Below are 24,828 nucleotides of genomic sequence, written 5' to 3'. Positions count from 1 at the left end.
CATAATATTCCTATGGGCATCTCCATGGTTAAAACGCACTAAAAACGCTAGTGCACCTTAGTAAACAAGGCCCTTAATCACCTTACTCATCTTTTCGATTTCTAGATCATTTATAAATATGTTAAATAACACCGGACCCAGCAGAAATCCCTGTGGCACTCCACTATTCTCCATTGAGAAAAATGGTCTTTTAACCCTATCCTCGGTTTTCTGTCCAATAACAAATTCATAATCCACAGAAGGACAATGCCACCTATCCCATGACTTTTTGATTTTCTCAGGAGTCTCTCATGAGAAACTTTGTCAAAAGCTTTCTGAAAATCTGGACATACTACATCAACTGGCTCATATTTATCCACGTTTATTCACACCTTGAAAGAAATGAAGCAAATCGGTGATGCAAGACTTCCCTTGGCTGAACCCATGCCGACTCTGTCCCATTACATCACGTTTGTCTATGTGTTCTGTAATTTTATTCTTTACAATTGGGTTTCCACTGTTTTGGCCGGCAATGAAGTCAAGCTTATCGGTGATTTCCCAGATCACCCTTGGAACCCTTTTTAAAAATAGGTGATACATTGGTCACCCTTCAATCTTCAGGTACTATGGATGATTTCAGTAACAGGTTACAGATCACTAACAGCAGATCAGCAATTTCATGTTTGAGTTCCGTACCCTGGGGTGTACGCCATTCGGTCCAAGTGATTTATCACTCTTTAACTTGTCGATTTGGCTCAGTATGTCTTCCAGGCTCACCAAGATTTCTTTCAGTTCCTCCACATCTTCACCCTTGAAGGCTATTTCTGGTACATTAAACCTGTACTGAATAGTTTGTCATACAATGTTCTATGTGACTTCAATTAGTTTCTGTTATAATGTGAGCCACTCTGAACTTGTCTCAAGAAAATGTGGGATACAAATGTCACAAACAAACAAACAAATAAATAAATAGCATATGTTACCATTTGGTCAAATACAAATAATGAAAAATATTCGGCAGAATACGAATGGGCATTAAATTTTAATATAACAAATAATAAAAGAAGCAATGTAAAATCAGAGATCATGTGTTTATTTCAGTAGGATTTAACACAGTAGAGCCCAGGATTATATGAATTTAGATCACTATTTGGCTGAATCGAATATGAACTATTCGATTAAATTCAGCCCTACTCTACATATCATATCCCATTCATCCAATTCCTTTCTGTTAAATTTAACTTTGAGTGCACAATGCAATAAGAAAGCTGGAAATCATTCCAAAACATGAATTATGTAGGGCAATTTTATAACAGAGCACTTGGTTTAAGTGGTGAGTTGATGCCTATTTAGGTGACTATGAATTATAAACTTCCATAGGTTACCAGAGGGCTCATTTTCAAAGCACGCAGACCTACAAAATTCCATAAGTTACTATGTAACTTTGTAACTCTAAGTGCTTTGAAAATATGCCTCTATGCAACTTTGTAAATCTAAGGGCTAGATTCTATATATGGCGTCTGAAAAATCCACGTGAAATAAATTTCCGCCTAAGCGTTGTTACGATTGTGGTCGTGACCCCTCTGAAACTTACCTTACTTCTGGTGGTCAGCTTCTTAGCTGGCTTCTGTCTGTTCTTCCTGAGTTAGCTTTGTCTCTGTGTGCTGGCTGCTTCCAGCATGGCTCTAATTACTCCACTACACTGCACCTGTGTGTGTTAAGCCTCTCTGTGCTTCAGTATGATTCCTGCCTGTGTCCAGGAGTTGTGACATCATCAGTCAGAGCCTTGATAAGGAAGTGGTGTTCTTCCTTTCAGGGCCTTTGCAAACGCCAAAGGTCCAGGTTAGTGTTGGCGCAGTTAGCATTTCTGCCTTGTCTTGCTTGCCTTGAATCCTATCCTGATTCCAGTCCTGTTGGCTCCCTTTCCCTCCTGTCTGAGTACCCTGTATTCCTGGTGCAGTTAGCACTTCTGCCTTGCTCTTGTCTGGATGCCTGGTGGCACTTCTGAATCCTGTCTGCTTTTGGCTCCCTTTCCCTCCTGTCTGAGAACCCTGTATTCCTGGTGCAGTTAGCACTTCTGCCTTGCTCTTGTCTAGGTGCCTGGTGGCACTTCTGAATCCTGTCTGCTTTTGGCTTCCTTTCCCTCCTGTCTGAGTACCCTGAACCCCTGTCTGTCTTGCTTTTGTCTAGGTGCCTGTGGGCACTTCTGAATCCTGATTCCTGGTGTTCCAGCCTGCCAGTTCCAGTACCGGTTTCCCTCCAAGTCCTGCCGGCTGCCTGCAACCAGGGGCTCAACCCCTGGGGAATGGCGGCTAAGTGTAGGTGAAGCCTGGTTCTAGTCCCGTGTGTTCCTGTCCAGTGTGTTCCAGTTCAGTGCATACCAGTCTGGTGCGTTCCTGTCCAGTGTGTTCCAGAGTTCAGTGCGTATCAGTCCGGTGCGTTCCAGTCCAGTGCTGAATAATAATTAGGTCTGCCACCTCTGTTGGGCAGCGGAAGCCATAGGCATTCTATTATCTTGGAAAGAATTGCACATCCCCTCTAAATACTTAATTACCCAGACCTTGTGTCTGCTCATGACAGTTTTAAACAGTCTGGGCAGTGGCAAGCGCAATAATTTTTTGTTTGTTTGTTACATTTGTACCCCGCGCTTTCCCCCAGTATTCAGTGGATATAGTAAGATAGTTTATTAGGAACAGCATCTCACCCAAAGGCAGTACAGGCAAGCAGGTATTGGTATGGTAGAACAGCACCTCATGACACGTCTGTCTCCAGCCTTCTGAAGTCTTCTGATTCTAATACCCTTCTGACTGCCCTTTTTATACCATTTTGATCCTATTCATTCCAATGGACCCTAGCTTTCTCACCAGAGCTCTTGGCCCTTATCAGTTGATAAGAATGACCACATATTCTCAAGCCCTAAGTATAAACAAATTATGTTTAGGACAACATCTGCGAAGAAATAACGTCACAGGTCATTTTGCCCTCCTCAGCTCCCCCTCCCTCTACTTGCACCTGACCCACTATTAATTCTTGCATTAGCCAAAACATCTTGCTCATGACTTCTCGCAGGTGCCAGTCCCAGGATTGTTGACAAGAGCAAATGCCCCCTCCCTTGCCAGCTCTCTGGGAACTCACTTCAGCTTGAGCTGCAGTGAAATGTATTTTGTATCAGAGATGATTTTTGATTTTAAGAGGCCTAGCTCTTATCCTGAGCCATTGGCCTGTATTTCACTGGGAGCAAGTGACAGTATATTTCTACATTCCCCTCTTGCCGGGCCCCCTCCAGGGGGGGCCGGCACACAAGACTACCAGTGTGTGTGGCCATCCTTTCCAGAGGGCACTAGAGTTCTGTGGGGGGGATGTATAGGTTTGAGGTGACAGGGGTGCTCTGACATAGTGAGAATGTATATGATTGCAATCAACTAATATATCATTATTACAAAGCTGATCATTAGTCAAACTTTGATTGTGTAAAGATAGCTAAAACTGGTATTAATAGGGCAGAAATATTTCATTGTAGCATTTAAAAAGGGTTAATATTGGCCAAATAATGAATAACTACTGCAGGTTAAACAGCAGTCTTATAATTATGGGCAAGATAATGGCAAAACTCTGAGTGTAATAGATCTAGATCGTATATGAAGGCACTGTTGAGTTATAGTGGTACCAGTCCAGTGTGTTCCAGTCTGGTGCGTTCTAGCCCAGTGTTGGCTGGTGGGTTTTGCCTGCTGCTGCCTCTCCTTGTCAGCAGCCCAAGGGTTCACGATTACTCCAGAGTCCATGCCTGCGTGTTTTGAACCTGAGAACCTAACAAGCGTATTCTATAAGTGATGCCTAGATTTAGGAGTGATATATAGAACACGCTTAGTTGATATCCCTGTGCCTAGAACTACTTGCATACATTTACAGCAAGCAAAATGTGGCATAAATATCGGCATTTAGATTTAGGCGCAGAGGGATATAGCGAATGCTACATACCTGTAGAAGGTATTCTCCGAGGACAGCAGGCTGATTGTTCTCACTGATGGGTGACGTCCACGGCAGCCCCTCCAATCGGAATCTTCACTAGCAAAAGCCTTTGCTAGCCCTCGTGCGCCGATGCGCGCCGCGCATGCGCGGTCGTCTTCCCGCCCGAAACCGGCTCGTGCCGACCAGTCTCATATGTAGCAAGACAAAGACTAGGGAAGACACAACTCCGAAGGGGAGGCGGGCGGGTTTGTGAGAACAATCAGCCTGCTGTCCTCGGAGAATACCTTCTACAGGTATGTAGCATTCGCTTTCTCCGAGGACAAGCAGGCTGCTTGTTTTCACTGATGGGGTATCCCTAGCCCCCAGGCTCACTCAAAACAACAACCATGGTCAATTGGGCCTCGCAACGGCGAGGACATAACTGAGATTGACCTAAAAAATTTACCAACTAACTGAGAGTGCAGCCTGGAACAGAACAAACATGGGCCTAGGGGGGTGGAGTTGGATTCTAAACCCCGAACAGATTCTGAAGCACTGACTGCCCGAACCGACTGTCGCGTCGGGTGTCCTGCTGCAGGCAGTAATGAGATGTGAATGTGTGGACAGATGACCACGTTGCAGCTTTGCAAATCTCTTCAATAGTGGCTGACTTCAAGTGGGCTACCGACGCTGCCATGGCTCTAACATTATGAGCCGTGACATGACCCTCAAGAGCCAGCCCAGCCTGGGCGTAAGTGAAGGAAATGCAATCTGCTAGCCAATTGGATATGGTGTGTTTTCCTACAGCCACTTCTCTCCTGTTGGGATCAAAAGAAACAAACAATTGGGCGGACTGTCTGTTGGGCTGTGTCCGCTCCAGATAGAAGGCCAATGCTCTCTTGCAGTCCAATGTGTGCAGCTGACGTTCAGCAGGGCAGGAATGAGGACGGGGAAAGAATGTTGGCAAGACAATTGACTGGTTCAGATGGAACTCCGACACAACCTTTGGCAGAAACTTAGGGTGAGTGCGGAGGACTACTCTGTTATGATGAAATTTGGTGTAAGGGGCCTGGGCTACCAGGGCCTGAAGCTCACTGACTCTACGAGCTGAAGTAACTGCCACCAAGAAAATGACCTTCCAGGTCAAGTACTTCAGATGGCAGGAATTCAGAGGCTCAAAAGGAGGTTTCATCAGCTGGGTGAGAACGACATTGAGATCCCATGGCACTGTAGGAGGCTTGACAGGGGGCTTTAACAACAGCAAACCTCTCATGAAGCGAACAACTAAAGGCTGTCCTGAGATCGGCTTACCTTCCACACGGTAATGGTATGCACTGATTGCACTAAGGTGAACCCTTACAGAGTTGGTCTTGAGACCAGACTCAGACAAGTGCAGAAGGTATTCAAGCAGGGTCTGTGTAGGACAAGAGCGAGGATCTAGGGCCTTGCTGTCACACCAGACGGCAAACCTCCTCCACAGAAAGAAGTAACTCCTCTTAGTGGAATCTTTCCTGGAAGCAAGCAAGATGCGGGAGACACCCTCTGACAGACCCAAAGAGGCAAAGTCTACGCTCTCAACATCCAGGCCGTGAGAGCCAGGGACCGGAGGTTGGGATGCAGAAGCGCCCCTTCGTCCTGCATGATGAGGGTCGGAAAACACTCCAATCTCCACAGTTCTTCGGAGGACAACTCCAGAAGAAGAGGGAACCAGATCTGACGCGGCCAAAAAGGAGCAATCAGAATCATGGTGCCTCGGTCTTGCTTGAGTTTCAACAAAGTCTTCCCCACCAGAGGTATGGGAGGATAAGCATACAGCAGACCCTCTCCCCAATCCAGGAGGAAGGCATCCGATGCCAGTCTGCCGTGGGCCTGAAGCCTGAAGCCTGGAACAGAACTGAGGGACTTTGTGGTTGGCTCGAGATGCGAAGAGGTCTACCAAGGGGGTGCCCCACACCTGGAAGATCTGTCGCACTACACGGGAATTGAGCGACCACTCGTGAGGTTGCATAATCCTGCTCAACCTGTCGGCCAGACTGTTGTTTACGTCTGCCAGATATGTGGCTTGGAGCACCATGCCGTGACGGCGAGCCCAGAGCCACATGCTGACGGCTTCCTGACACAGGGGGCGAGATCCGGTGCCCCCCTGCTTGTTGACGTAGTACATGGCAACCTGGTTGTCTGTCTGAATTTGGATAATTTGGTGGGACAGCCGATCTCTGAAAGCCTTCAGAGCGTTCCAGATCGCTCGCAACTCCAGAAGATTGATCTGCAGATCGCGTTCCTGGAGGGACCAGCTTCCTTGGGTGTGAAGCCCATCGACATGAGCTCCCCATCCCAGGAGAGACGCATCCGTGGTCAGCACTTTTTGTGGCTGAGGAATTTGGAAAGGACGTCCCAGAGTCAAATTGGACCAAATCGTCCACCAATACAGGGATTTGAGAAAACTCGTGGACAGGTGGATCACGTCTTCTAGATCCCCAGCAGCCTGAAACCACTGGGAAGCTAGGGTCCATTGAGCAGATCTCATGCGAAGGCGGGCCATGGGAGTCACATGGACTGTGGAGGCCATGTGGCCCAGCAATCTCAACATCTGCCGAGCTGTGATCTGCTGTGACGCTCGCACCCGCGAGACGAGGGACAACAAGTTGTTGGCTCTCGCCTCTGGGAGATAGGCGCGAGCCGTCCGAGAATCCAGCAGGGCTCCTATGAATTCGAGTTTCTGCACTAGGAGAAGATGGGACTTTGGATAATTTATCACAAACCCCAGTAGCTCCAGGAGGCGAACAGTCATCTGCATGGACTGCAGGGCTCCTGCCTCGGATGTGTTCTTCACCAGCCAATCGTCGAGATATGGGAACACATGCACCCCCAGCCTGCGAAGTGCCGCTGCTACTACAGCCAAGCACTTCGTGAACACCCTGGGCGCAGAGGCGAGCCCAAAGGGTAGCACACAGTACTGGAAGTGACGTGTGCCCAGCTGAAATCGCAGATACTGTCTGTGAGCTGGCAGTATCGGGATGTGAGTGTAGGCGTCCTTCAAGTCCAGAGAGCATAGCCAATCGTTTTCCTCAATCATGGGAAGAAGGGTGCCCAGGGAAAGCATCCTGAACTTTTCTTTGACCAGATGTTTGTTCAGGGCCCTTAGGTCTAGGATGGGACGCATCCCCCCTGTTTTCTTTTCCACAAGGAAGTACCTGGAATAGAATCCCAGCCCTTCTTGCCCGGATGGCACGGGCTCGACCGCATTGGCGCTGAGAAGGGCGGAGAGTTCCTCTGCAAGTACCTGCTTGTGCTGGAAGCTGCAAGACTGAGCTCCCGGTGGACAATTTGGAGGTTTTGAGACCAAATTGAGGGTGTATCCTTGCCGGACTATTTGGAGAACCCACTGATCGGAGGTTATGAGAGGCCACCTTTGGTGAAAAGCTTTCAACCTCCCTCCGACTGGCAGGTCGCCCGGCGCTGACACTTGGATGTCGGCTATGCTCTGCTGGAGCCAGTCAAAAGCTCGTCCCTTGCTTTTGCTGGGGAGCCGAGGGGCCTTGCTGAGGCGCATGCTGCTGACGAGAGCGAGCGCGCTGGGGCTTAGCCTGGGCCGCAGGCTGTCGAGAAGGAGGATTGTACCTACGCTTGCCAGAAGAGTAGGGAACAGTTTTCCTTCCCCCGAAAAATCTTCTACCTGTAGAGGTAGAGGCTGAAGGCTGCCGGCGGGAGAACTTGTCGAATGCGGTGTCCCGCTGGTGGAGCTGCTCTACCACCTGCTCGACTTTTTCTCCAAATATGTTATCCGCACGGCAAGGCGAGTCCGCAATCCGCTGCTGGATTCTATTCTCCAGGTCGGAGGCACGCAGCCATGAGAGTCTGCGCATCACCACACCTTGAGCAGCGGCCCTGGACGCAACATCAAAGGTGTCATACACCCCTCTGGCCAGGAATTTTCTGCACGCCTTCAGCTGCCTGACCACCTCCTGAAATGGCTTGGCTTGCTCAGGGGGGAGCGCATCCACCAAGCCCGCCAACTGCCGCACATTGTTCCGCATGTGTATGCTCGTGTAGAGCTGGTAAGACTGAATTTTGGCCACGAGCATAGAAGAATGGTAGGCCTTCCTCCCAAAGGAGTCCAAGGTTCTAGAGTCCTTGCCCGGGGGCGCCGAAACATGCTCCCTAGAACTCTTGGCCTTCTTTAGGGCCAAATCCACAACTCCAGAGTCGTGAGGCAACTGAGTGCGCATCAGCTCTGAGTCCCCATGGATCCGGTACTGGGACTCAATCTTCTTGGGAATGTGGGGGTTAGTTAAAGGCTTGGTCCAGTTCGCCAGCAATGTCTTTTTTAGGACATGATGCATGGGTACTGTGGACGCTTCCTTAGGTGGAGAAGGATAGTCCAGGAGCTCAAACATTTCAGCTCTGGGCTCGTCCTCCACAACCACCGGGAAGGGGATGGCCGTAGACATCTCCCGGACAAAGGAAGCGAAAGACAGACTCTCGGGAGGAGAAAGCTGTCTTTCAGGAGAGGGAGTGGGATCAGAAGGAAGACCCTCAGACTCCTCGTCAGAGAAATATCTGATGTCTCCTTCGTCTTCCCACGAGGCCTCACCCTCGGTGTCAGACACAAGTTCACAAACCTGTGTCTGCAACCGTGCCCGGCTCGACTCCGTGGAACCACGGCCACGGTGGGGGCGTCGAGAGGTAGACTCCCTCGCCCGCACCGGTGAAGCTCCCTCCACCGACGTAGTCGGGGAGCCTTCCTGGGAGGCGACCGCAGTCGGTACCGCACGCGGCACTGACGCCGGAGACCTCACCCCGGGCGATGGACCAGCCGGCGCCACGCTCGACGGTACCGGTGGCGCAAGCACCGCCGGTACCGGAGGGGTAGGGCGCAACAGCTCTCCCAGGATCTCTGGGAGAACGGCCCGGAGGCTCTCGTTCAGAGCGGCTGCAGAAAAAGGCATGGAGGTCGATGCAGGCGTCGATGTCAGATTCTGTTCCGGGCGTGGAGGCTGTTCCGGGCTGTCCAGAGTGGAGCGCATCGACACCTCTTGAACAGAGGGTGAGCGGTCCTCTTGGTGCCGATGCCTGCTGGGTGCCGAGTCCCTCGGCGACCCAGAGCTCTCGGTGCCGACACGGGAAGGGGACCGGTGACGATGCTTCTTCGATATTTTGGAACGAAGCACGTCACCGGAGCTTCCCGGCACCGAGGAGGATGTAGAATCCAGCCGTCTCTTCCTCGGGGCCGAGGCCGAAGAAGGTCGGTCTCGGGGGGGCTGTACCGCAGGAGCCCTCAGGGTAGGGGGAGACCCACCCGAAGGCTCACCGCCACCAGCAGGGGAATGGACAGCCCTCACCTGCACTCCAGACGAAGCACCACCGTCCGACGACATCAGCAGACGAGGTCCCGGTACCACCGACGTCGATACAGTCGTCCGATGTCTCAGCGCCGATGCAGAGGGTCGATGCCTCGATACACTCGATGCACTGGCAGCCGAGGATGAAGGTCTGGACGCTGAAGACGTCGATGCACTCGATACCCCCGGTGCCGATGCCGACGAAGAGCCCGAGAACAAAATGTTCCACTGGGCTAACCTCGCTACCTGAGTCCACTTTTGCAAAAGGGAACACAGACTACAGGCCTGAGGGCAGTGCCCAGCCCCCAGACACTGAAGACACGACGCGTGCCTGTCAGTGAGCGAGATTACCCGGGCGCACTGGGTGCACTTCTTGAAGCCGCTGGAAGGCTTCGATGTCATGGGCGGAAAAATCACGCCAGCGAGATCAAAACTCGAAATGGCGAAAATTGGCACCACAAAAATAGGGAGAAGAAAATTTTGACCGAGGCCTAACTAAGGCCTACCCCGACGACGAAAGAAAACTTACCGGGGCGAAAAGCTCGAAATACGGGAAAGGAAAAAACGGAAAAAGGCCTTCCCGAAACACTATCTCACTTTCTCAGAAGAAACGAGTCAAAAACGACGCGCGAGGTCAACTTTCCGGGACACAAACGGCGAAACACGACCGTACCGAGCGCGGACAAAAGAAGACTGGCCGGCACGAGCCGGTTTCGGGCGGGAAGACGGCCGCGCATGCGCGGTGCGCATCGGCGCGCGAGGGCTAGCAAAGGCTTTTGCTAGTGAAGATTCCGATTGGAGGGGCTGCCGTGGACGTCACCCATCAGTGAGAACAAGCAGCCTGCTTGTCCTCGGAGAAATTCTATAACAGTGCACGTAAATTTTGGAATGCCCACAAAACACCTATTTTCCTGCCCATAACCATGCCCCTTTTGGCTCCACGCATTAGAATTTAGGCGCTCTGTGTTATGCTTAGCAACCTATGTGCATAAATTCTAATTATTGCCAATCAGTGCTCATTATTGCTCGTTTTACATGCTGTTAACATTGATTGGCTTAAGCCAATTAAGTTAAGCACATTGTTATAGAATACACTCGGCGTGGAACGCTAAGCGCGATATATATAGAATCCAGCGATAAATGCTTTGAAAATGAGCCTCTATCTAACTTTGTAAGTCTAAGTGCTTTGAAAATACACCTCTATGCGTCTTTATAAAATACCAACACAAGCGGCAGAAGTCATACCTACCTTGTAGGCATGGACACAGAGCAGGTGTAAATGCCCTGCCTAAATATTAAAGTACCTGTGTAAATTAGCACATTTTACAATCAATATGTGTGCTTGCAAATTCCGCCATATTACACCAATGTAGATGCCTGCCATCAATGTATTTCACCATGTCATTGCATGTATGTCTACATCAGTTTTATACACAAATCTTCTATATATTATAAAAGACCACATGTGCACAAAAATGATGTTACAAAATTATGGTTTATATGGTTATGATTTATTTATATTTTACATACCACCCTTCCTGAGAGCATTACAGGGCTGTTTACAAATAATGTAACACACAACATAAAACAAAGGAACACCATTAGTGATAGGAAAGCATCACAAACACCCCAAACAACAAAGGAAGTCAAACGAACAAACACACAAGATAAAATACAATTAAAAAAAAACAAACAAAGAAACACAAGCAGTCTAAGTCCGACTAGGAGTGGCCTACAGGTTAGTGCAGTGGTCTTTGATCCTGGCAACCTGGGTTTGATTACCACTTGTAGCTCCTTGTGACCATGGGCAAGTCACCTAACCCTCCGTTGCCTCAGGTACAAAAACTTAGATTGTGAGCCCTGTAGGGACAGAGAAAGTACCTGCATATAATGTGTACAGTGCTGAATATGTCTAATAGTGCTATAGAAATTATTAGTAGTAGACTAGTGAATTTGAAGCACGCCAGCAGTGCTCACCACATCCCCCCTTTCCAAATGCCTTTTGAAAAAGAAATGTTTTAAGAGCAGCTTGAAATTTTGCATAAAAATTTGAGCCGAATATAAGAGGGAAGAGAATTCCACAAAGACAATGGGAGTGCAATAAAAGACACAATTCCTAGTGGTTTCTAACATAGCATTTCTAAGAGAAGGGATTTATAAATGAAAATCATTAAAAGAACGAAGGGCCCGCACAGGCACACAAGGAACAAAAGAATAGCCAGATTTGCAGGAATACTATTGTGCAATGCCTTAAAAGTGAGAACAAGAATCTTAAATCATTTCCGGTAGACAACGGGCAGCCAGTGAAAAGAAATAAAAAGGGTGGTAACGTGTTTAAATCATTTTGAGTGGGTAAGAGCATGGACAGCTGTATTTTGAATTGCCTGAAGTCTGCCTAAAACAGAAGTAGGCAGGTCCAAGTAAATAAAATTACAATAATCTAAATGGGATGAATTAAGAGCATAAAGAAGGGTCTGCTGATGGCAAGTATCAAGAAATGGTTGAACCACACAAAACTGGTGGAGAAAATAGAAAAAAGCCTTCACCAATTTTGTCATTGTTCTTTGAAATTCTATTCTTGGTCAAGTATAATCCCAAGATACCACAATGAGGTAATTAATTTAATCATCTGGCTCCCTATCTTAGGGGCTAAAGAAGGGGCAGAAAGTTTACCAGTGATCCAAGCTGCAATTGTTTTCTTTAGGTAAAGGAGGAGACGATTCTCTCTGAACCAAGAAGGAACCAGGGACAAAGCAGAATTTAACTTAGTGAAGTCAGTGCCTAAAGGGCTAGTATGATAAGGAAGTAGAATATTATCTGCAAATTACCCGCTTAGAGGGTAATTTGCTAAACCATTTTGAATGCAAAATGCTGATTTTTACACTTGTAAATACTGACTCACAAAAAAATATTCACCATGACACGATGGTATATACTTTGTTGGTAGAAATGTATAGGGGCAGAGTTCAGGCACAAGTGTGTGCACAGATTATAAAATATGCTAATCTATGTTAAGTGTCTGCACCTGCAAGGTAGATGCGATTTCTATCGCGTACACTAGTATTTTATAAATACACATAGGTACCTGTGTCTTTTATAAAACAGTGTCCAAGTAGGAACCTATTTGCCTTCTTTATACCATGTTATAAAATTACCTTCTAAGGGGGTAATTCTATAACTGTGCACCTCCAATTAGGTGCTCCAATGCTGTGTGGTGAGAACTGATTCTATTACAGCACATGTGCGCCCAGATTCCATGATAGAATATTGCTTAGCCAGGTGTTGATGCCTTACACCTGACACAGATCTGGCATAAATGTGGCAAGGGCACACATAACTTAAAGTATTCTGTAAGTTGTGCACATAAGTGGCCCCCCCTTTGCATTTCGATTGGATGAGGGAAAGGCGAGCAGTGGAGTGCCTCAGGGATCGGTGCTGGGGCCAATTCTGTTCAATATATTTGTGAGTGACATTGCCGAAGGGTTAGAAGGTAAAGTTTGCCTTTTCGCGGACGATACTAAGATTTGTTAACAGAGTTGACACCCAGGAGGGAGTGGAAAACATGAAAAAGGATCTGCAGAAGCTAGAAGAATGGTCTAAGCTTTGGCAATTAAAATTCAATGCGAAGAAATGCAAAGTGATGCATTTAGGGAGTAGAAATCCACGGGAGACGTACGTGTTAGGCGGTGAGAGTCTGATATGTACAGACGGGGAGAGGGATCTTGGGGTGATAGTATCTGAGGATCTAAAGGCGACGAAAGTGTGACAAGGCGGTGGCCATAGCTAGAAAGTTGCTAGGCTGTATAGAGAGAGGTGTGACCAGCAGAAGAAAGGAGGTGTTGATGCCTCTGTATAAGTTGTTTGTGAGGCCCCACCTGGAGTACTGTGTTCAGTTTCGGAGGCAGTATCTTGCTAAGGATGTAAAAAGAATTGAAGCGGTGCAAAGAAAAGCTACAAGAATGGTATGGGATTTGCGTTACAAGACATATGAGGAGAGACTTGCTGAACTGAACATGTATACCCTGGACGAAAGGAGAAACAGGGGTGATACGATACAGACGTTCAAATATATGAAAGGTATTAATCCGCAAACGAACCTTTTCCGGAGATGGGAAGGCGGTAGAACTAGAGGACATGAAATGAGATTGAAGGGGGGGCAGACTCAAGAAAAATGTCAGGAAGTATTTTTTTCACGGAGAGAGTGGTGGATACTTGGAATGCCCTCCCGCGGGAGGTGGTGGAGATGGAAACGGTAACGGAATTCAAAAATGCGTGGGATAAACATAAATAGGGTTACCATTCGTCCGGATTTCCCCGGACATGTCCTCTTTTTGAGGGCATGTCCGGGGCGTCCGGCGGGTTTTGGCCGCACGCACGTTTGTCCGGATTTCTGGACAAACGTGCGTGCGGGAGGGCGTGCACAGCCTGCACAGACCGGCAATAGCGCTCCCCAGTCCGTCCTCCCCACCGCTGTCGTAGAGAACGCCGCTAACGTCAAGTAGGAGCCTGCACAGGCCTCGCGCTCCAACAGCCCACTTAGCTACAGCCTACAATGATTCCCCCAGGACCTTGGAGAAGCTGCTCCTATTGGTGGCCTTGAACATTGCGTCCAATCAGAGGAGAGGAAGGCGGGAGCTGTTGTGTGATTGGCCGGCTGCTGTAAAGTTTGTGTAGTCGTCGCGATGCTAGCGGGTCCGACTCCCGGACTTTGGACGCTTTTAGGCTGCAGCAGTGCATTCTAAAACGCTTCAGAGAGGCAGGCAGTGTGAGAGCTCCGGGGTTAGGGTGAACTGTCTGAGGGGTGTCGGTAACGTCAGTAATCAACAGCAATAAAACATAGAAACGAAAATTAAAAGACACCTTTTTGTTGCTAAAATAACACCGTTACTGCAAAGCTGCCAAGTTACCCAGTAAAGAAGTGATACTTCTTGGAGATGACTGGGGAGGGAAGGTGATGGGGGGAGGAGGGGGGTGACCGGGGGAGGGGAATATGCGTCAGGGGCGGGGCGAGTGTGTGAAAGGGGCGGGACAGGGGGCGTGAAAGGGGCGGGGCAGGGGGGCGTGAAAGGGGCGGGGCAAGTGTCCTCTTTTTATGAGGACAAAAAATGGTAACCCTAAACATAAAGGAATCCTGTTCAGAAGGAATGGTTCCTCAGAAGCTTAGCAAAGATTGGGTGGCAGAGCTGGTGGCGGGAGGCGGGGCTAGTGGGTTGGAGGCGGGGCTAGTGCTGGGCAGACTTCTACGGTCTGTGCCCCAAAAATGGCAGATGCAAATCAAAGTCAGATACACACAAAGTAGCACATATGAGTTTATCTTGTTGGGCAGACTGGATGGACCTTACAGGTCTTTCTCTGCTGTCAGCTACTATGTTACTACTACTACTACTATGTATGTTACTATGTATGTATTTATGTTGTATGTCATTTATGTATGCCCTTACAGAATAGCAAAGTTACTTACCTGTAGCAGGAATTCTCCAAGGACAGCAGGCCAATTATTCTCACATATGGGCAACATCATCCATGACGCCTGGTGCGGAAATACTGCCCAGTGTACTTTCCCTTTAAGATCTTAAGGCAGCGCTCCCACTGCGCATGCATGGGTGCCTTCCCACCTGACTCGTGAGTGCAGGATCAGCAGTACTATAACAGCTAAAATCTAAATTCAACTCCTAGAAAAGATGGGAGGGTATGTGAAAATAATTGGTCTGCTGTCCTCGGAGAATACCTGCTACAAGTAACTGCCTTCTGAGAGGACAAGCAGGCCATAGTAATTTCATATGTGGGAATCCCTAGCTACCAGACTCACCAAAAACAACAACAAGAGGACGACAGGGACTCGTAACCGCAAGGCCTAAAACGTCAATTAACCTGAAATTATATACACTGACATTCAGAGCAGTTTAAGTGGGCAGGAGAGGTGGCCCAGTTTAGTGCCGCTTAATACCGTCTCTGACCACTCACAAAAGTGGACAGGTCAGGAATGGTACTGGAGGTGGTGTTAGAGAGGAGCCCGAGGTTATGTGGGGCTGGTAATATTCAGCTTGCGGCAGCCATTTAGTGAGGCCAGCCACTAGGGGCAGGAGTGATGGGGTTGTGCTCCTGGTGATGGGGTTGTGCTCCTGCCCCTAAAGATCCTTTGGACCACCATGGATTAGAAGGTAGGCCCGGGGGAGAGGCCCTACCTAGAGCACTGGAGTTGGGGCTGAGAGCGGCAACACTGTGAAGAAGGAGAGGTATAAACTTGGTGTGGGCTGGGGAGAGGGTGGAGGGAGGGATGACAGGAAGGAGGGGGGCCAGGAGGGGGATCGCAGCATTTTAAAAAGATTTTTAAAATTATGTGGGTCCTGGCCCAATATACATCCAGGACCAGCATAATTGTCTTATGCAGTCCCGGCTGAATATAAACTGGGACCCGCATAAACTCAGGCAGCCTGCCTACCCACATTTAGACCTCAATATTCGATGCCAGTGCCCGGACATGGCCATGGCACTGAATATTGGGGGCTAATTCAGTTGGCGAAGGTAAGCATTTAAAAAAAAATGCTGAACGTCGCTGGCTGAATATTGGGGGGAGGGGGCATACCGTTTGTGAAGGTGCAGCCTGGAATAGAATAAAAGAGGCCTAGGAGAGTAGAGTTGGATTCTAGATCCCAAACAAATTCTTCAGGACTGACTGACCAAACCAGCCGCGGTGTCGGGAATTATTTATTTGTTGCATTTGTACCCCACATTTTCCCACCTATTTGCAGGCTCAATGTGGCTTACATAGTACAGTCAGAGGCGTTTGCCCAGTCGGTGGATAACAAATACAAAGTTGTATCGTGATCGCATAAAGTACAAGTGGAGGGTCGGAATGGATGAAAATTGCGTGTTGTCCTGTTCGATTATAGTCATGCTGTGTTGGTAGGTGAAGAGGGTTACATGGGGTCGTTGGGGTAGGCCTTTTTGAAGAGGCTGGTTTTTAGTGATTTCTTGAAGTTCAAGTGGTCGTGGATTGTTTTTACAGCTTTTGGGAGCCCATTCCATACTTGTGTGCTTATGTAGGAGAAGCCGGCTGCGTAAGTTGTTTGTATTTCAGTCCTTTGCAATTTGGGTAGTGTAGCTTTAGGTAGGATCTTGATGATCTGACTTTGTTTCTTATTGGTAAGTCTATGAGGTCTGTCATGTATTCTGGGACTATGCCGTATATGATTTTGTGGACTAAGGTGCAGATTTTGAAGATGATCCATTCTTTGATTGGGAGCCAATGCAACTTTTCTTGGAGGGGTTTGGCACTTTCGAAGCATGTTTTGCTGAATATCAGCCTGGCTGCTGTATTTTGGGCGGTCTGGAGTTTTTTTATGAGTTTTTCTTTGCAGCCCGCGTAGATTCCATTGCAATTATCTGCATGGCCTAGGACCATTGATTGTATTTGGTATCGAAAAGTTGCTCTTGGGAAGAAAGATTTTAATCGTTTGAGCTTCCACATTGAATAGAACATAGAACTTAGGAAAGGAAGAATCAGAATTTGCACAGCAAGAGAAAAAAAAAACTTTTTAAAGGATCAACAAACAAGGAAAAACAAGTGGCAAATGAATACATACAGTGGGAAATACAAAGTATTACTTCAGGAACAACATGTGGGTCACAGTTGGACATATGAACGGTTAAGGACAGACGAAATGAAACTTAAACATGAGAAATTAATAGTTGCTGCCCAGTACAGTGGATTACAGGCAAGATGGCTCACAGCAAATACTGAAACTGTAGATTCTGTAATAAACAGCTGGAAATGGTTACTTCATCTTGTTGTGAAATTCTGAAGGCAGAAAATTTCTATACAGAAAGGTACAATAAAGTGCCATGTCTGATCCATTAGAAACTCTGTGGCCCTTTTACTCAGTGACGTAGCCACGGGTGGGCCTGGGTGGGCCAATTTGGTCTCAGGCCCATCCAAAATTTTATCTCCCATAGTGTGGCTGGCAGGGATTCCCAAGCCCCGCCAGCTGAAGGCCTCCTTCCCGCCAAACAAGCTTACTTTTTGGGCGGCCGCCAGCACTGTCCCCGAACTGTTGCTGCTGCCAGCAGGCCCCTCCACCGTGTGCATGTTCAGTTTTCACACATGCACGAAATTGAGCATAGGCAGAGGCTGGTGTCTGGCAGTAGCGGTTCGGGGATAGTGTTGGCAGCTGCCCAAGAAGTAAGTTCATTTGGTGGAAAGGAGGTCTTCGGCTGGCGGGGCTTGGGATCCCCACTAGCACAGATATTTCATTTAATTTGGGAGGGTGGGAGGAAGGCAGAAGTTAAATTTTGGTTTTGCATTGGGAAGGGGACATGAAATTTTTGGCCCCACCCACTTTCACCCTAAATCGGCTATCTGGTTACGCTACTGCTTTTACTACAGTGAAGTAAGGTTCTGCACTTACCAAACATTAGTTGCAAAAACTAGCATTCAAAGTACAAAGCCTTTGCGGTAAATGTCAGGGCATGGCCAACATCTGCTTTGTATTTATCACATGGGCACAGCATTACATGTGGTGGCAGATAGCATGGACACACCCATGCTGCCACTGCATGTAACACACTGCCAGTCCCACAAATACATCAAAATTCTTCCACCGCACCTCCCTGATCCAATTCCCCCTGAAAGATCCCATCACCTGATCCAAACCTCCCCGGAAGAATCCCCCACCTGAAATCACTACAGGATGGAAGCCCCACCCACTTTAGTAAAGCCCCTCTTGTTTTTACCATGCTGACCCCCCCCCCCCCCCCCCCCAAAGGTCCAACTTCCTCTGCAACTGGTGGTCTAGGTTTACGAGTGGGAGTGGTCCCTCACTGCTTCCATCCTGTCTGACTCCTAGTGCAAAAATGGTACTGATGACCCCTAGTGGTAGTCTCAAAGTCTTTCATGTAAGGGAATTTACTAGGGGGGGGGGGGGGGGGTCATCAGTGCCATTTTGCACCTGGAGCTGCTCCTGCCCCATAACCCTAGACCACCAGAGAGTGCCTGGGGAAGGGGGGGGGGAGCAGATGATATGAGGAGGTGAGGATTCACAAGGGAATGGGGCTTTCATTTGTTTGTAGTGATTTTGGATGGGGAGGCGAGGAAGAACCAGAAGGGAGAAATGACTGCCACAATGGCCTCAACTTCTGCATCTGAGCAGCCATGGTAGTACAGCTGCACTCAATGACACCTGGGTACTAGCTGTCATAGCAGGCCACTCTTCTGCTTCGCCCTCTCATGCCCACAAACTGCCCCTAACTGACGCTGGGTTTTTACTGTGCTAGCTGTTTTAACACGCGTTGGCTGTTTTAACACGCGTTGGCTGTTAGTGCAGATTCTTGAAAACATCTAAGATATGGAAAAACCAGCTCGGACTACTTAATGCAGCTTAGTAAAAGGGCCCTTTGTAAACACTACAGCACTGCTGTATTGGAAGAGCACTGGGATCATGATCCTAAAAGAATTATGGAAAATGAAAAGTTATGATCATCTGGGGCATTTCTATTCTAATAAGAAGTTGGATGCAAGAAAACTAGACATACTTGTAAAGGGGAAAAATACCATAATGGCTTTGATTATAGATATCGCAGTTCCAAGAGATTATTCTGTGAATCAGGTAAAGAGGGAAAAGATCCTCAAAGACCAAGTAAAGCAGTCAGAAACTAAGAAAATGTGTCAGAAAAATACAGAAATATTTTCCACTGAAATAGGAGCCACAGGTGTACTTAAATTAGATTTCCAAGCACTCCTTGATAGGTTGCCTAGACATATATCCTATGAACCTCAGAAGAAAGCTCTCTTTGGCAAGATGCAAGTATTATGGTAACGGTTAGCACTAAACTTGAGAGACTGAGATCATACTCCACATACTTGGGATTAGGGGTGAGGTCTGTTGTAGTAATAGTATGCGTTTAAAGCTAACACATCTAGACATATTACTCCCTCCTCAAAAAATATTCTTAAAAGACATAGATGAAGAATATATCCAAACTGCAGCTAGACCCCCTCCTCTTTTCCCAATGTGAAGGCTATAAGCCACCACATAACGACCCTCTTTTAGGCAGGGGGTGGGGACAAGGTATTCTGATGTAGAATAAACTGCTACAAAAATTATTGTCTTGGTTCCCATTCACTCACCACCTAAATATATTTTTCTGCGTATGCTAGTGTTAGCCCAATCACGCTCCCCTGTCTCATTTCCTACCTAGACTTTGCCTTTTACTAACTGGAGTCACATCCACTTCCAGACTTTGCCGCTTCTTCTCCATCTGCTCTCTGAATTGCTGTTGCAGCTGTTTTTGTCGCAATTTCCGCTGGTAAGTCACATCCAGCTCTAGCTGATGGCTTGGGCCTTCTGACAGTTCCTTTTTTCTAAGATTAAGAGACAAGCACAATAGTGTGAGGAAGATGGTGAGGGAGGGAAGAGCAGAGAAATCTAACATGGACAATTCTATCAAGACAGGACTCCACAAGTGGTTCTATTCATTTCTTAAAGGTGAAAAATGGGCAGAACTCAAATGTCATTAAAAGCAGTCTCTAGCACAACTGGTGGGAAGGACAGTTTTTAAATTCTTTACACAGGTAAACAGAAGTTTCCCGAAGTTAAACAGCTTGGCTGAAGACGGCCCTCTTCTGTCCAGCTGAAAGTACTCTGCATTTGCACTGTATGCACACTCTTAGCTGGACTGTGAAGAGGCTGATGGAGGAAAACAACATGTCAACTTGGGGCAAAAAGTGTACTATGCTGGCAACGATAGATTTTAGATCGGTTGTAGCTGGGCTAGCACGCACATTATTTAGCATCTGATGCACAAAGAGGTTCAACGTCTCTTTTAATGTTCGCCGTAGCAGCTATTCAAATGTATTACAAAGAGCTCATTAGTATTAAATGAGCATTCTGAGTAATGCACAGCTGTTTCCATGCACCACACAGAAAGGAGCACCTACCTTTAACTCCCTAAATTTTATGGCAGGTCTGGAACTTTAAAAGGTATCGCTTTTGGTCAAACAGACCCCTTCCTGACCCCCTCAAAACCGTGCAAAGCTCCTTATATGGTGCTAAGCCCCTCCCAGTGCATCCCTTCCTGCCTCTGTCAAGGTATGTGGAGAGATGGGGGAGAGGTGGGAGAGGGGTGTCATTAGACCACCATGGAGGTTTTTTGATAGTAGAGGGGCTCAAGAGGGGAGTCCACTGGACCACCAGAGATTTTTTTGCTTGGGGGGGGGGGGGTCCACTGGATCACCAGGGAGTTTTTCAAGGTTTTGGGGTGTTGGGTGTTTTGGCTGGACATAAACACAAGAGCTGTGCTTACCACACAGCTCTTGTGGGCATGCACCAGCAGTGTTCGACCCCTTTACCGACCAATGCTCAAAAGTAACAGCGTGTATATAATTTGCATGCTGTTAGTGTTGAGCATTGGTCCGTAATTCTAACTCGCTGTTGAGCCGGTGTTTTTCCAGCCCTGTTCCCTGTTTTGTGCATTGGGCCCTTAGTATTTTCAGAAGCATGTATGCTCTTCTGTGTTCCCTAGCTGCCTGCACAGAACAGCAGGTACAAACTACATGGGTATTGTTATCGTGTGCTATTTTCAGAAAAACAGCACCTAGAGTACACATATTAAGTGCCAGCTTAACCCGCAACTATAAGGGTATTCGGAGATTACTCCTAGCATGCCCATGTTATTTTCAACCATAATCCTTATATAAAATTGTTCCTAGCCAAACTAAACCCATGTCCCCTATAACAGACCCATGTGGTCAAAATCTGACTTCCTTATACACAGAATCTTAGATCTGAGTGAACTGAACGTGCTAAAGTAATTGATCAGAATTCCTTGCATGGTATCCAAGACCTTCTTCTAACATAGTAAAAGGAAGCACAAAACTGTGTTTGAAATGGGACCAGCTTGTTGGACAGCTGCTCTCACTCTCATAAAGCACCAGGAAGCCAGAAAGCACAGACCCCAACATGTGCCAGTGTCGTGAGCACACCACTTGGCTATGTTCTTTATTTAAAAGCCTAACTATGCTTCTCATAACTGAATGGGAGCCAAAGAGAGATGGTGTATACACAATCTCCTGTAGGACTAAGGAATAAAAGTACATCTCTATCATCATTCGCGTGAATATCAGAGTTTTCTTTTTTTCTTTTAAATTTTTAAAACTATACCAGGACAAAGCTCTCCCCCTCCACGACCCCCCCCCCCAAAAAAAAAATTTACATCCAGCAACTAGACATTCCACAATTAACAAAACCAAAATCCTCAAAAAGCAACAGGATGAGATCAGTGCTTCCCAAAGGTTTCTCCAATAAGACCCCATTTTAGCAGTTGAAAATTCACACTACCCCTAGATGGTGACCAAAGCAAATCTCCACCTCGTACTCCTCCACATGCTTGTGTGTTGTGATTAGTGTGTGGAATAGGAATGAGTGGGAGATGTCAGTGAGGTGTCCAAGTAAATAGTGTGGATGTGCAAATGCGCATCAACACTCACTCAACTTTATAAGAGCAGATTATGATCCACTGCATTGTGTCAAATTGAAAATAATTTGTTTTCCCAAACTCAGTTGCTGCTTAACAAAATAGGTCAAAACTAAAAAGAGAGTTTCTGTACTATGACTTGATCTGAAACCAATTAAGTAACGTGCAAACATGAAAATTTATCCAAACAATCTGCAAATAGTTGGCCTATATAGGATTCCATAAGTTTTGTGAATAAAGGAATGCTTGCTACCAGACAAAAGCTGGATGGTAAAGAAAGATCTAACTCTGGACCTTTAGGAGTAGGTGATAAAATAATTCTTCCCATATCTGAAGGCAAAGACCCTAGTTGGAACAGATTATTTATACCTCGGGTAATCCACTGTAAAAATACCAAAGAAGCTCTTGAAAACAAATAGACAGGAGTAATATCAAGAAAACAATGGGATTGAAAAGTTTTCCTCAAAAATACTTTAATCTCATCCACAGTAATGGGGCGAAGGTGTTCCATACCTGATCTACATCGACTATTTTCTTCATATCCCAGCCATTGTTAGTAATTTTTAATACTGGTTTCACCTGTTTCAGTTCAACTCTTATCTTATCAGCCATCTCTTGAATGGAAGGATAGTACAAGCAATCTGAAGGAGGTGAAACCGTCAATTCCTTCGCCAAACAAAATAATCTTCTAGTACCAAAAGGACCTGACTCAACAATCTTGCCATAATATATTTTTCTGGCTTTGACAGTTTCAGTTTATAGCAATTAAATTGTGTCTTCCAAGAACATCTTACACTGTGATCAGTAGTCTTACGCCAGGATTTCTCCAGACGTCGACAAAGTTGCTTCATATGTAAAAGTTCCTCAGAATACCATGGAGGACATTTATTAGCTCTAATCTTCCTAATGCCAAATGGGGAAATCTTATTCAAAACAATAGTGGAAACAGAATCCCACAAATATTTTATAGACTGTGAACTAAAATTAGTCTGTGATAATAAATCAACTATCTTGGTCCCAAAGTCCATATTATTAACTTTTCCTCGAGAGGAAATAATTTGTCTGTTTATCTAAATCATTATCTCAACTCTTCTGAGATAATGACTTAAATAGACAGACATGCATTGTAAACGCTAATGAAAAGTGATCAGACCAAGGAACAGGAGTCCAAATAGCAGACACCGCTAACGCTGAATTAGAAGGAATACAGCAAGAATATCGAATGTCCTTTCTCATGAGTAGGTCCTTTACCCAATAAAGTCAAATTAAAAGCATCTAAAAATAATCTAAAATTTCCGACATTAACATCTTCCTCATCATCTAGATTCAGACTTAAGTCTTCTACCAGAAATAATCTAGAAAACAGACTCAGAGCATGACAAATTGCTTCGATTAATAAAAATACAACCTTAGGCCAAGGGTCCGGGGGACAATAAGCATTAAACCTACAGGATTACATAAAGATGGTGATTCATCATGTAATTTGCATATAATAAGTTCAAGTTTAGGAAGAACACAAGTGTTAACTAATGATAATGATAACTTCAAAAAAAGATTTAAAAACCACTGCTAGACCTCCACCCACCATAAACATCAGAAACACTCTCCTCATTTGTAAGCATCAGGTTCAGAATAGCTCAATCCCACATGGATTCCATTACCAACTGGTGGAACAGTTTTTCCTGTACAGAATCCAAGATACCCTTGTTTCTAGATGACCCCACAGTAGGGATGCCCCAATCAACTTCTAGCATATTAAAATCACTATTAGTAGTACTTCCCCTTTCATAGCTAATTTTGTGAATGTCTTCAATTAAATCTCCTCCACCCTTTTTCCTCACCCTGTCCTTCCTGAAGAGATTATAGCCAAGTATAATCATGTCCCAGTCATAGTTCTCTATGAACCATGTCTTTGTGATCACCACTAAATCCAAGTCAACTTTTACCATTACAGCCTCTAGATCCAGAAATTTCCAGAAATTTGTTTCCCAGATTATGGGCACTGGTATACAAAGCTCTCCAGATATTACCCTTTTCCAACCATTTCTATAAAGGTATTTGATGTCTTGCATTCTTGAGGGTTATTAATGACTTTGGGCCTTTTCTCACCCATTCCCAGTGAACTTGGTTTATGTTTAAATTATTTTTATTAAGGCCAAAACAGTAAAGAAGGATAACACACAAGTAGAACACAAATGATCAATAAATTTTACAACTGTCATTCACCCCCACCCCACTACCCACACAATAAACTCCCACAATGAAGCCTAGGAAGACAAAGCATAATCAAGTGGCCTGTATTCTTAAGACCTCCTGGTATAAATAGAAAACCTTCAAAAACCCTAAAAAAAAAAAAAAAAGAAAAAAAATGAAGGGGTGGGGAATAGACATTCTGCACTGGAGCACCTGAAAAGTCTTCAAAGAGTATTATGAGCTGTGGGTGACAAAGACTGTATGTATATATATATATATATATATATATGTCCCAAACAGACAAAAAAAAAAAAAGTTTTTTTTTCTTTTAAAAAACCCCTCTAGCCCTAGTGCACACTAAGAGCATCAGAGAATGAAATTTATTACGTCAATAGGAAAAAATACCCATCCAGGACACCAGTGCCGCAACCAAAAAAAAAAAAAAAGAGAAGATTCAAAATTCTGCTGTCAGGCTAACATTTTGGAAATCATGAATGCATCATATTACCCCGTTACTGAAGACTTTACGTTGGCTACTAGTTCAGGCTCAAATTATGTTTAAGATGCTTTGTTTTGTTTTTAAGTTTTTGAATGGTATTGGTCCTGTAGGTGGACCTCAATCTTTTAGTTTGTTAAAATTCAGAGACCGATGTTGGAGTTGTAATTACCTAACGTTAGCATTCCCATCAATTAAAAGCATACAGCTGAAAGTTGTATTTTCCCGTTCTTTCTTTTTCTTAGATGTTCATCATTGGAATGCTCTTCCCTCTAGAGTTATGTTCTTTGAATATTTATTGTTTTGAAGGTTTTGAAAACGTATTTTCTTTTTAAGAAAGGGGGTGTGAATTTTTTTTATTTGAATTTTGCAGTTTGGTTTTTGTTATTTCCTGAATGA

The 24,828-nt window shown here is 46.0% G+C and overlaps 1 protein-coding gene across 4 annotated transcripts in view; it reads right to left on the bottom strand.

Moving 5' to 3' along the window:
* The window catches only part of RAD52 (RAD52 homolog, DNA repair protein), a 113,236-nt gene that overhangs the window by 37,076 nt on the left and 51,332 nt on the right, over positions 1-24,828 (bottom strand). For all 4 annotated transcript variants that reach the window (XM_030215122.1, XM_030215121.1, XM_030215123.1 and 1 more), the window contains one exon: positions 19,463-19,629. In XM_030215122.1, coding sequence (XP_030070982.1) covers positions 19,463-19,629 — 167 coding nt within the window. The remainder of the gene's footprint in view (positions 1-19,462; positions 19,630-24,828) is intronic.

Source organism: Microcaecilia unicolor, chromosome 9 (genome assembly GCF_901765095.1).
Source record: "Microcaecilia unicolor chromosome 9, aMicUni1.1, whole genome shotgun sequence".
In the NCBI taxonomy this organism is placed as follows: Eukaryota; Metazoa; Chordata; class Amphibia; order Gymnophiona; family Siphonopidae; genus Microcaecilia; species Microcaecilia unicolor.
Note: the sequence above shows the minus strand (reverse complement) of the source record. Positions and strands in the feature narration are given on the sequence as shown.